This window comes from Protopterus annectens, chromosome 1.part0 (assembly GCF_019279795.1).
Source record: "Protopterus annectens isolate FY-2018-M chromosome 1.part0, PAN1.0, whole genome shotgun sequence".
Taxonomy (NCBI): domain Eukaryota; kingdom Metazoa; phylum Chordata; order Ceratodontiformes; family Protopteridae; genus Protopterus; species Protopterus annectens.
The window spans coordinates 1,677,928,111-1,677,941,493 of NC_056725.1; the positions used below are offsets into that span (position 1 = coordinate 1,677,928,111).

The window sequence follows — 13,383 nt, forward strand, 5'->3', positions numbered from 1 at the left end:
CTGTGTTACACATACTTATTTTAGAAAGTGCAGCAATATACTTTTTATTAGAACAAAAAAACAAACAAACAAGTATTACATACAAGAAAAGTGTACACAAGTAGAAACAAACAAAAAAAAAAACATTTCTGAAAACAGATAAGGAGTGGTTGTCTGCCATTTCCATAATTTCCAGAGAAGCTGTGCATCCTACTTAACAAGGAGCTTCTTTTTGTCCCTTATAAGCACTGCCTTTTGCCTGTCCCATGCTGTACTGATTTTCATTGTTTGTGTTACTACCAACTCTTAGAATGCCAGACACAAATCATTCTTCATCCTTTCCATGAAAGGATGCTTCTTTACCATATCCCTGAGCTATCCAGTTAAAAACATAATTTTTTTTGAAAAGTGACATCTGGGTACATCCTTGATTAGTACTAAAGAGAGAAATGCAGATATGTGTGTATACATGTAACAGTAAGGAACACAGCAATGAAACACATATGAAACAATGGCTTTTTCAGCACAGCAGAAACAAATAAATTCCTGACTATGACCACTGCTGAATAGCAGGAATGTGCAGAGTGGGAGCACACAGCTGTACAGTCCAACTCCCTCATCTACAGACTCAAACATTTTCCTGATAAATCCTGGTTTGATAAACACACTATGTAATCAGATCCATTTTTGAATTGCTGATGCACCATGAACAAAGTCCTCTGATATACTAGACAAATAAGACTAACGTAATTTTAAAATGACACTATAAGAAACTAGGAGGTTAACATTAGAAATGACTCAGTCAGTGAGAGCTCTGATTGTGACAGTTGAATGGAATGGCAGTAATAAGTACGAATAAATAACTAAGACACCTGTCTCCACTTTGGAAAGGTACACATGCTCATTACTGTAAAGAGGCACCAGGAAATTTGCTACTGTGAGATGACACACTTCACAGGCACTGACATAACAGGCACAGATGTACTGAAGTAGTAAACAGATGCTGAAAAAAACAGTTAAGTAAATGTGACCAAGTAGAATGCCGCAGAACAACAAGGTGCAGGCTTGTTGCTGAAGCAGTGCAATTTGGTGCTTAGGAGAAAGAAGCACGCGATACACAGCTGCATACTCGGCTACAGGTCTACAGATAAAACAGTACAAAGCTGCTACGCAGAAAGACAGGTGTGATGAAACAAACTGCCAATGAATGCTAGCTACTGGGCAGCATACTTCTCAACCTGTTAGCACAAAAAAACTGAATAAAACCTAAAATAATGGCGGGACAAAGTCCCAAAAATAGGTACAGATAAATATTGCTTTATATAAACTTGGAAAATTGCTAGAACAACAAGATTTGTGTTAGCATAAAGGATATGATGTCTGAAACTCAAATGTACGTCATTATTTAGTGACTTCAATCTTCACTGATTTGACAGAAAATCACATATTTTATGAGGACCAGACCAAAAATATGAGGCAAAAATCTGGACATTCTGTGAAAATCTGGACAGTTGAGAAGTATGCTGGGCAGTAAAATGTATGCATGCTGAAGAAAATGCAGCAACTGTGACAAAGTAAACAGCTAACAAACATCAAGTTGCAGAGTTGGTGATGAAACACAGTAAGCATCCGCTGAACAGAAGGGTGGACAGGATAAGACACACAGGCTAATAACTGCACTGACAATTTGCTGAAAAAGCTCTACTAATTAGTGTTGACTGTTGGGCAGGTACCAAGGACTAGGCTGCAGTCATGTTACCAGTACACTATGAACATTGAAAAGCAAAGGAAATTTGTGTGCAATTAAGAAATACAAATTTATATATTCATATAGCAAGGTCATCTGGTGCCTCACACAATCCAAAATTGAGGATAAAAAAAAAGTTTTTTGCTACAGTTACTAACACACTGACTTTATGAACGCAGTGTTGGCTTTCATTAAAAAAGCCAAGAAATCACCCACAGCTTTTTATGTGAATGGTGATACTGCACTGATATGCCACCAGACAGTCTAACAACTTGCACCCAGGGTAGCTGCCCCCTTTGCCCCACCCCAGTTACATTTCTGATATTCTGAAATGAAGGGTACAATGAACTAAGTGTTATGTCACAGTGAGGTAACGTAACAACAATAACAAAAATGCAGGTGTTACAGCCTGAGCTGCAAGCGCATGGACAGCTGCAACCTGAGGATATAGTGGTTATCACATTCATGCCAAGTGTAAAATATACATACACTAGGATAACAGATTATTTATCACATTATTGTGCCCATCGTTGCTTTTCAATACCAGACAAATTTCCATAGATTTGTTACAACCAGTTAGAGATCAGTGACTGTCCTGCTTAGAATCTCTGCTGGCTGCCTGATTTTCCCCACCATATTAAAACATTAAATTATTTTGAATTGTGTTTCATTATATCACCCCTTGAGTGTTAAAAAAATAGCTCTTTAGAACCAAGATTGAGTCCTCAGTCATTATCGATAAGCTTCTCTCCATTTTCTTCCTGCTTCTTTTCCCCCTCTTCTTCCTCTTCCTCTGCTTCATCTGTGAAAACATCTTTCTGGCTGTAATTCAGTGTAGTGCGTGTAAGGTCCACCTCAATTGGGAATACATCAGCTTCTTTCAAGACACCATAACATTCATCATAATACTTTGACATGGCAGAGACAAAGCGTTGCAGCTGAAACACAATATCTTGCACTGAAAATTAGAGAGGGAGAGAGAAAAATTAACCTGATGAACAAATGCTTTTTTTTCCCTTTTGGACCCATTTGTAAGCCAATATAATATGCGCAATCTTGCCTGCAAATACAAAAGAACACTCAGCTAAGGAAGTCAGAGAATGCAGATTATAGATACAAAAGGAAATGCAAAAGTGGTAGGAAATAATGTGCAGGGTTTAGCTAATAGAGCTTCAACTGTGCCCTATCTCAGCCTTTTGTTTCATTATCCTCGCACACAAAAAATATTACCTGCTATACATGATTTCAGCAATAGTTGAAAAACACTGTTGTTTAAGCATACTTACCACAGTACAAATAACAGGAACCTAGTGCTTTAGAACATTTATCATCTGAATGGGAAAGGCAGGCATCAATCACCTGGTCCATCCTTTTAGCAGTAGGATTCTTTAAGGGATGTACAACTGCAGTTTGACACTGCTGTTGGGGGATTGCCATCATTCCCCACCCCTAAAGGAGAGGTCTACAGCTAGTGCAATGACTGGCCTGGAGATAAGGACCCTCAAGTTTAAGCTCAATCAGAAGACTGGCAACCTACCTCTCTAGGACAAAGGTCAACCTTAAAATAGTTAGATGGTCTGGTTAGGGTACTGGAAAGGGAAGGTAAGAGAAAGAGTTAGTGTATCCACCCCAACCCAGGGATGCTGAAAGGAACTAAAGCTGTAGTGGTGGTGGGGAGAATGGTACTGCAACAGTGAACATACTTATACATCTACAATTATGGTATTACACAACTGTACTATGCTTATCAAATGTTCACTGTTGCAATAATGACATCTAAGAAGATTCCCACAGTTCAAAGATCAGTGGCTGGCTAGCGGTGAGCGAGAGCGGTCTACAGCAGGCCCTGTAGGATGGCTGTGGCAACCCCTGCACTTGCTTTAGTGGAAATCAGTGGCAGATCCAGGAATCTGCAAAAAGGGTAGGGGTGCATTCTGGTTAGCTGACAACCGGGGTGGGAGTGGGAAAGTGGGGCACTAGGCTTGGTGGGTATGGAATGGTCACCTTAAGAAGGTCTGACATCATGTGTGAAAAGACATCAATACACATTCAGTTGCACATGATTTTGGTGTGGATGTGGTAGTAGCAACAATTCATTCCTGTGCAGCACAAGGCACATGTACAGAACAGTGAGAGTGCTTTTAATGCATACCTGGAAGAGATGATTGGTTGACCATATCAACTCACTCCTTATATGGCATAGTGGGCATATGCATTGTTATAAACTATGAAAGAGTTCCAGTAAAGGTAATATTAGCCACAGTGAAAGAATTAAGTATTTTTTTAAATAATGATTTATGTGGAAACAGTGAAGTTCAGTTAAGTAAAATTAACACAGCAAGTAAAGAAGTAGATGTTATCAAAAAATCATAACAAGCAAATACTCAGTTTAGTCATGCGCAATGTATAACGACTACTGTAATTATTGCTGCATTTTAGATAGGATTGTAAGACAAAATCTACTTTATTGTCATCCAACATAAAATATAAACCACATGCACAGAGGTTTGGATAAATTATTGAAAGCGTTTAACTGATGTACCAAATAACTAAAATCATCACACTTTTCTAAACAGACCATAATGTTTTTGGATAGTTTACTGTTCTTTCAATGATTTTAAGCACAATTCATTTTCTTTTTCAAGACTTTCAATAACAAAAATATCCTAGTGTATCTTTTCTCTCCTTTCAACAAGTTCTAGAATGGGTGTGGAAGGCAGAGGCAAAGTCTGTCTCAAGGAGTTCAAAAATGCCGATGTTTGTTGTCTTCTTTCTCAAGTTAAAGTTCAATGACACTTGAAATTGTTTTCTTTAACTTTAATGTTTTCCATGTTCATGACCATTGGAATTTGAGTAAATTTCTCTCCCAATATATGCTCTTTGACAGTGATCTTCTGTCATGCCTAACTTGCACTAAATTTGGATTGCAGTACCCCAACTTCAGTACTGGGCTAATAGCTTTCCTGGTTTTGGGAATACAGTACTTTCTAAAAGTGCAATTGACAACTGGAACAATCTGTAGCACTGACAATTTTTCGGACTGGAATATAAATAGAAGTTATGTTCTTACCATAACGTTCCATGTTAGTTGTCTTCTTCTCGCCTTCTTTCTTGCTGGATGGGTTCGGAGCCGATCTCGGCTCCGACTCGGCCACTCTAAAAGCTCGAGAGTTGGTTCCACCGGCTCGAGGCTGCCCCTATATCCCACAATGCTAGGCGTGAGTTACCTCAGATCTCGTTTGTGAGCTAGGCTCAGCTAAAAATACAACCAGAAATACTGGAAAGACAGTCCACCTCTATAACAAAGGGAAAGAGGAAAGGAGACCTAAATCCTGATCCCTGAAAATATGCACCACAGAGCATATAAGTATAGCAAAGAGGTGGTAGAAAGAGAGGTCATAATCAAACTCCTCCAGGTCTGTCCAGGCCAGGGGGAAGGAGGGTGGGACGCAAGAAAGAAGGCGAGAAGAAGACAACTAACATGGAACGTTATGGTAAGAACATAACTTCTATATGTTAAGTTGTCTATCTCGCCTTCATTCTTGCTGGATGGGACCGCGTCCCTAGCACCTTGTCCCGGGTGGCCTAACGGAACAGACTCTTGAGAATAGTGGAACCAAAGTTAGCTCTATGCCTAGAAGCTAAATCCAATTTATAATGTGAAATAAAAGTGTGAGGAGTAGCCCAAGTAGCCGCTGCACAAATGGTGTCAATAGGCAGTCTGTCTTGGAAGGCTATAGAAGTAGCCAAAGCTCTGGTGGAGTGGGCCTTAGGTTTGTTAGGCAGCTTTTGGTGTCTAATTTCGTAAACGATTGAAATCAGAGATGTTAGCCATCTAGATAGCGATACCTTGGAAACAGAAAGTCCCTTTCTGCCTTCTGCATAAGAGACAAACAGCTGGTCAGTTTTTCTAAATTGTTTGGTCCTATCCAAATAGTACCTTAATTGACGGTGAACATCTAGCCAATGCAGTTTTTGTTCAGACCTATTAGAATATTCTGGAAAGAACACAGGAAGGTCAATGCTTTGATTTAGGTTGGCAGCAGAGGCTACCTGAGGTAAAAAGGACGGGTTGGTTCGTAAGGATACCCTGTCTTTGTGGAACAACAGATATGGTGATCGACAGCTGAGTGCCTGAAGTTCTGAAACTCTTCTAGCGCTGAAGTAATAGCCACCAGAAAGAGAGTTTTCCATGATAGCAATTTTAAAGAACAGGAAGCTGCAGGTTCGAAAGGGGGAAGAATCAAGGAACTGAGAACTAAATTAAAGTCCCAAGGAGGAGGAGGATTTCTTATAGGAGGTCTGAGTAGAAAAACTCCCTTCAAAAAGGCTTTGCAAAGCTTGTGGGACATTATGGCAGACTCTGAAATGCCCACATGAAAGTTAGATATAGCTGCCAATTGAACTTTGAGAGTAGAAGGAGATGAACCTGCATGAAAAAGTTCAGCTAGAAAATCAAGAACCATATGGATGGGAGCAGTGAAAGGATCTAAGTCCCTTCCTTGAGCCCAATAGGCGAAACGTTTCCACTTACTCAGATAAATCTTTCGAGTGGAAGATTTATGGGAAGCTATCAAAATATCTCGAACAGTGTGAGATATTTGAGGAAGCCTGGCTAAGGTTGGAACTGGAGGAACCAAGCAGTGAGGTTCAGAGAGGGGAGGGAGCGATGTAACTGACCCGACTGATGGATCAAAAGATCTGGAACTAGGTCCAGATGCCAAGGTTGCTCCAACAGAAATTGATGCAGAAAGGGGAGCCAAACTTGTCGAGGCCAGTAAGGAGCAATGAGGATCAATGAGGCCTTCTGAGCGATAGCTTTCTGTATCATTTGAGAGATTAGTGGGAAGGGAGGAAATGCATACAGAAGTCCCCGGGGCCAAACTTGGACTAGAGCGTCTCTGCTGGGCTGGCCTGGTAACGGGAATAGGGTGAAATAATCTCTGCACTTGCTGTTTTGGGGAGTAGCAAAAAGATCGCAGCAAGGCTGACCCCACTTGAGAAATATTTCTCTCACAACAGAGTCTTTCAGAGACCACTCGTGAGGCATGAGGATAGCTCTGCTCAACTTGTCCGCGATTTGATTGGACTTCCCGGGATGTGAGTTGCTATCAGAAACCGCTGAGAAGAAATCGCCCATTGCCACAGTCTGAGTGCTTCTCGACATAGGGGATAGGACCTGGTTCCGCCTTGTTTGTTGATATACCACACTACAGACATATTGTCCGTCTGGATTGCTATCGTTCCCAAGGGAAGAGAGTGTTGAAGGGCTTGCAACGCTAAAAGCACTGCTCTCATCTCTAGAACATTTATGTGCAAGTGGCATTCGTCTGGTTGCCATGTGCCCTGGACAGTTCTGCCCTGATAATGCCCCCCCCACCCGATCAGGGAGGCGTCCGTTGTCAGAGTAGCAACCGGAGGAGAAGGAACAAAGGGTCTTCCCAAGAAGAGCTGAGGGGAAGACATCCACCACAGAAGATGATTCTTGCATGTTTGCGTAATCATAATGGTGTGGGACATCGGAAGTTGTTGGTATGACCATTGTGTGAAGAGCATCCATTGAAGGATTCTCATGTGGAATCTGGCTAATGGAAGCAGAGGTATGGCAGCCGCCATAATCCCCAATACTTTCAGAACTAACCTGGCTTTGACTCTGTTGCTGCTGAAGAGGAGCGAGACCAGTTTGTGTATGTCTGCTATTCTCTGATCTGTTAGTCTCGCAGACATGTTGACTGTGTCTAGATTTGCGCCTATGAAAGTAATAGTACGACAAGGCGACAAAACAGACTTTTCGCAATTTATTGAAATGCCTAACTTTTGACAAATGCGAAAGGTGTAGTCCCTGGCCATTAAGAGAAGATGCTTGGTGGGAGCTGTGAGGAGCCAGTCGTCCAAATATGGAAACACCTGGAATCCTTGACGTCTCAGATGAGAAGCTACCACTGCCATGCATTTGGTAAACACCCGGGGGGCGGTGGTGAGACCAAAGGGCAGGGCCCTGAATTGAAAATGACTGGTTCCCAGCCTGAAGCGGAGGAATCTTCTGGAGCGTCTGTTCATTTTTATGCGATAGTACGCATCCTGAAGATCTATAGAGCACATCCAGTTTTCCTTTCCCAAAAGGGGAAGGATGGACTGTAGCGTGACCATCCGAAATCTTGTTTTCTTGACCGACTTGTTCAAGATACTGAGATCCAAAATTGGTCTCCAGTCCCCTGTTTTCTTTGGAACTAAAAAGAACCTGGAGTAGATTCCGGATCCTTGCTGGTCTGCTGGAACTGGCTGAATTGCTCTTTTTGCAAGCAGCTTTGAAATTTCCAAAGCTGCAAGATCCCTTTGAGTGGGTGGAACATCTGGAAGGGATTTTTTTGATTGGTTTGGAATGCGAATGAAGGGAATGGAATAGCCTTCGGAAATGATGGACTGTACCCACTTGTCTTGAGTTAGGGATAGCCAGGCTTCTGGGTACAGTGACAATCTTCCCCCGACTGCCTCCAAAGGTGGACAGTCGGGCAACACCTCAGGGATGCTGAAAGGGCTTATCGGAAAAGGTTTCTCGATTGCCCTGGTTCTGCGGACCCCCTCTGCCTCTGGGGCGATGTCTACCATTATTGTTCCCTCCTCTGCCTCTGGAGGGGAACCGACTCTGTGCGTCAGGCAAATTCCCTTGAGATTGTTTGCGGAAACACATTTTCCCACTTTTCTGGCCTTTGGGGTAAGGTCTAGAAGGAGTAGAAGAACTCCAACGGCAGACAGAGTTTTGCCATCCGTCTCGCACCTAGTCAAGGTTTCTTTCACTTGAGGACCAAAGAGAGATGATCCATCAAACGGGGAATTAGTGAAAGACGTTTTAAAGGGATCCGCAAAATTGCATAGTCGCATCCAGGCATGCCGGCGTAAGGCGACACCTGTCCCTGCGGCTCTACTCGCTCCATCAGCCGCATATGAAAGGAGGCGCATGGAGGAGTTAGCTATTGAATTCAGGGTAGTCAGCTGGGTGTTCATTTTGTCCTGAAAATCTGCAGCTGTAGGACTCTTCAACATCTCACCCGCTTCCTTGATCAAGTCTCTTTGGAGACGGGTGAAATGGCATAGGTAGTTCAGCGAACGCATTGCAAAGGTCGCTGACGAAAACATCCGCTTCCCATACCTGTCCATAGACCTAGATTCCTTGTTAGGGGGATGAACAGGCACTGAAGGATCAGCTAGTTCCTTCTTGGTGGCAGCAGCTACCACCATAGCATCCACTAACACCTTTGGTCAGAAATTTTTTGTCAGTTGGTGCTGTTATAAATTTAGAAGGTCTCCTGGGGGTAGGGTCCACTGAGTCAGGAGCCGTCCAGGCTTTCTTTGCCACCACCTGCATGAGGGGATCAAAGGGGGGGACACCCAGGAGGTGGAGGGGCGAGAGCCAAACGCCTCAAGATACACAGATTCATCCTCCGAAGGGTTAAGGGCTGGCCAATTTCCCCTCTGTTTCAGAATCTCTAGAATGTCCGCAAAGGAGACATCTTCAGAAGGGGAACGGGGGGAACCCTCGGAATCCTCTAAATCTGTGTCAGAGGTGACAGACTCAGGTGAGTCTATATGCTTCCTCTTACACTTTCTCTTCCTAGGGGGCTCCCCTGCCAATTCAGGGGAGGCTTCAGAAGAAGATGAGATCCCCACAGGGGATTCTTGAGGAGCTGGCTCTCTGCGGTCTGGGATGAGAGAGTGAGTCGACATAACCAGAGACACCGAAGAGGGAGGGGCGGACGGAGCCGACTGTGGAGTCGAACAAGGTTCCAACACACTCTGCATGACCTCGAACGCACCCCTGTCAGGCAGAGCCAGAGGTCCCCGCTCCGAGAAGCTGAGAACCTCCCTCGGCACCGACAGAGATGGCTCCGAGGCCGATGTCGGAGCCGAACTCACCAGCGCCGAAGCACCGAGAGGGAGAGGGGGGTCGGACAAGGGTCCGATGCCACTCACCCCCTCGGAGCCGACGAGGGAAGTCCGGCGCCGAGATTCTTCAAAAGAAGAAATCGGAGCCGACGACGAAGCCGAAGACAAATGTATCAGCTCCGACGCTACCACAGTCTCGGTTCCGAGACGCCCCGGCTCCGAGCTCAAAGGAGTCGGAGGAGGAATATTTAGAGGAATAAGTTGATGCATCGACTGTTGAGTCGGGCTCTGAAGCATTTGGGCCAGTGCCTCGGACTTTAAAAGTCGACTCACTACCCTCTGGAGGTCATGATCCGAGAGCCTCGATGACCTGGAGGAGTGAGATCTGTGGCTCCGTTCAGACAGCAAGGGAGACGCTGGAGCCGAATGAACGGAGCCAAGGAATGGTGACCTCGACCTCTTTCTAGATGTCGGCTCCGATGGTCTGATCGGAGCCGACCCAGGAATCTCCAATGCTTCGGCTCCGGCTGGAGCCGAGGGAACCACAGAAACTGTAGCCAAAGACTCATCGGCTCCAGCCGGAGCCGATGTAGCAGCAGGCTTCGAAGCCTTAGGCCTCGACTCAGAAGCTGGAGCCGAGGTCTTAGAAGCCTTGGAAGGTTTTCCCGAGGTAGCAGATAGGGAACCTTCAGGCTTAAGCAAACCCCTTAGTATGAGTTTGTTTTTTCTTTCCTGCAGGACTCTAGGGCTGAAGCCATGACATACAGCACAAGAGTCTTGCAGGTGTAAAGGTCCCAGGCAGTACACACAAGAAGTGTGACCGTCTGTCAGAGACATTTTCTGACAGCACGAGTCACACTTCTTGAAGCCTGAGACCTTTGAATCCTTGGACATTTTCAAGGAACCGAAGTGTAACCACACACAACAACACACACACTGATTACACTGTCAGAAAAAATCTAAGTAAAATTACTTTAAACAAAACTTCTGAAATTTAAGTTAAGGATATAAAACTCCTATCAAAAACACATACACACCCTGAAGGGAAGGAAGGGCCCAAAGGCCTAAGGAAAGAACTTATTAGTTCTTAAAGAAGGGGCTGGATAAGATGATAGAAAGGATAAATATCCACTACACTAAAGGTAAAAAAGGGGATAAACTAAGCTAGAGTAAGTTTAAAGGTTCTTAGACTTATCTAATTTAAACTAACCTGGAGCCGGTAGAAAAACACCTCGATCGCTGTAGCGGCAAACGAGATCTGAGGTAACTCACGCCTAGCATTGTGGGATATAGGGGCAGCCTCGAGCCGGTGGAACCAACTCTCGAGCTTTTAGAGTGGCCGAGTCGGAGCCGAGATCGGCTCCGAACCCATCCAGCAAGAATGAAGGCGAGATAGACAACTTAACATACTGACATTTTCCAATACAATAGCTACTGTCCTGTTTTCCACAGGTGCTGCCAACTTAAATGCAGCAATGTTACATTACTGTGTTACAGGATTTTAAAGAATTCATCTGGCAGTTTAACCTTATTAGCAATGGTTTCTAGTGTCTATTTAACTTCAGTCCTCAGAATTTTGGCTCCAGTTAAATATCACATCATTGTACATGTTAGTGATGTTGGTGTTCTTGCCAACTTAATATGTTGTCTGTGGAGCAGCAGACGTCTGTGGTGGTACTACTCTGACTGAATTCTGTGATCTTTTCTCTTCTGTTTCTGTCAGGTTTTCTCCTTCCATTTTTGCATTATGTCATAATTCATCTTCTTTAACAGATCTCTTATTCACATTTTATTGTCTTTTTCCAGTTCTTTGCATTGCTCATTTACAGATCCCTCCTTATCTGCTCTTACTTTTATCTATGATACTCTGCATTAAAGTTTTACATAATGTACCCAATCCCCATTCTCTTTAGATATCCTTCTATCCTCAACCACTGCTAAAACCTTTGCAGACAGTCATTTTGCCTTCTTACTCTTCTTTCTGTTTAGAATTATTTTTTGCCACTTCCTGGCTAATATCTCAAACTTTGGTCCATAGTTGTTCTTGTACTCTGTCCATCATGCCTGATCTCTTGTATCTATACTTCACCTCCAGCAGAAGTTCATTTGTAACATCGTTCAGCCCAAATCTCGCTATCCTAGTCATTTTTTTTTTGTTTTCTACAAGTTTACAGTAACAATTTGATGTTATGGGCCAAAGTTAGCTTTGGATCTTGATTTTGCTGACAGTATACAAATCTTTTTTCTCTAACAATGACATTTTTGATCTTACTGTGGTAATGTCCATGTGATGATATCCATATATAAGGCTACGTATAGGCTGTTGCAAGATGGTGTTTGCTGTGACTTCTGAATTATCTTGGCAGAACTTTAACCGCCTTATGTCTGCTTCATTTTATAATTCAATGTCAAACCTGCCTGACATTCCAATTGAATTTTTTTTATAACAACTTCAGCATTTCAGTCACCTACGATGACTATAATATTTTCTTTTTTTTTTTCGAACAAAAGTTGCATGCATCTGTGTTCATCCTTCCTTGGCTTGTCTTAAAAACTTAAAAACAACACATAGTCTAAACCATAGAGGCCATCCTCTTTGACTGAATATACTACAAAGTTCAACTGGTCTAGCCATGATGGCTGACATTGCCATAGGGAGTTTTCATATTCTCTTCACTTTTCTCTGTACACTCTGAGTGAAAAGAGGAAAGTATGTGGTTTGCAATGATGTATTATAATTTTCTACTTTTCTGTAATACTGGTACATGCGATTTACTCACCCAGATCCTTCATTGAACAATTAGTGTCACCGTTTTCATTTGGATGCTTCACGCTGACCGAACTGCCATGACTGGCTTCACTGATGGCACTTCTCTGACTTTCTATGCTGCCTGTGCAGCAGATGACTTTTGTGATGGCAGTACTCTGATTTACTTCACTGATGGTGGTTCTCTGACTTTCTATGTTGCCTGGGAAGAAGAGTTCTGTGATGGTAATACTCTGACCGACTTCTTTGATGGTGTTGCACTTATTTACAATGTTCCCTGTGTCATTATGTACACCTAATTCTCTGACTGCTTTCATCTCAAATGCTGTTTAGTAAGTCACATAGCATCTTCTGCTTTGAGTAGTATATCAAAGTGAGAAGTTGCTGTATTCGTCATTCATCAGATCTGTCATTGAGTACAATTCCCCCTTTGGCATTTACTTAACCAGGCACATCCAACAATCGGAATGTCCATAGAGATTCCGCATTAAAAGAATAGGGGGTGTAAGTAACATGTCTTTTGCAGACCACCTCAAATCTCTATCCCTGGATTCAGTTTCCTATGTTTTATTGAGTGAAGATCTTTGCCAAGCATACAAGGTATCATCATATCCCACTCTGATGCATATCCACAATACAAACAGCATCAGAATTACCTTTTCTAAAGACTTAAACATTGTCTGTGATATAAATAGGACCTGCTGGAGAGACCTACCCTTCTGCCGAACAGGATCGCCATCCATGTGAAGCAAAGTTCCTTCCTAACCCAATTCAACTATAAGATGAACAACTGGATGGGGAAGAGGAAATTCTCCCCAGGTTTCATTCCTATGTCTGTAATGGACACAGGCAAACTGTAAATGGTTCATCTCCCAGGCCCCTGTTTTTTAATGTTTCATCACCCAAGTACCTGCTTATAAGAGCCTATGATAGGTAGAACATTAGAATCTTTAGGCATTTTAGATATAGGTAAAGTGAGAAATATCTGCCAGGGACGAACAGTGAC

General features: G+C 43.1%; 1 protein-coding gene across 1 annotated transcript in view; it reads right to left on the bottom strand.

Moving 5' to 3' along the window:
- Positions 1-1,569: 1,569 nt before the first annotated feature.
- Positions 1,570-13,383, bottom strand: part of PICK1 (protein interacting with PRKCA 1) — a gene marked incomplete in the record, with an annotated part of 678,344 nt that continues 666,530 nt past the window's right edge. The window contains 1 exon segment of the mRNA XM_044068524.1: positions 1,570-2,684. Within this exon segment, the coding sequence (XP_043924459.1) occupies positions 2,452-2,684 (233 nt within the window).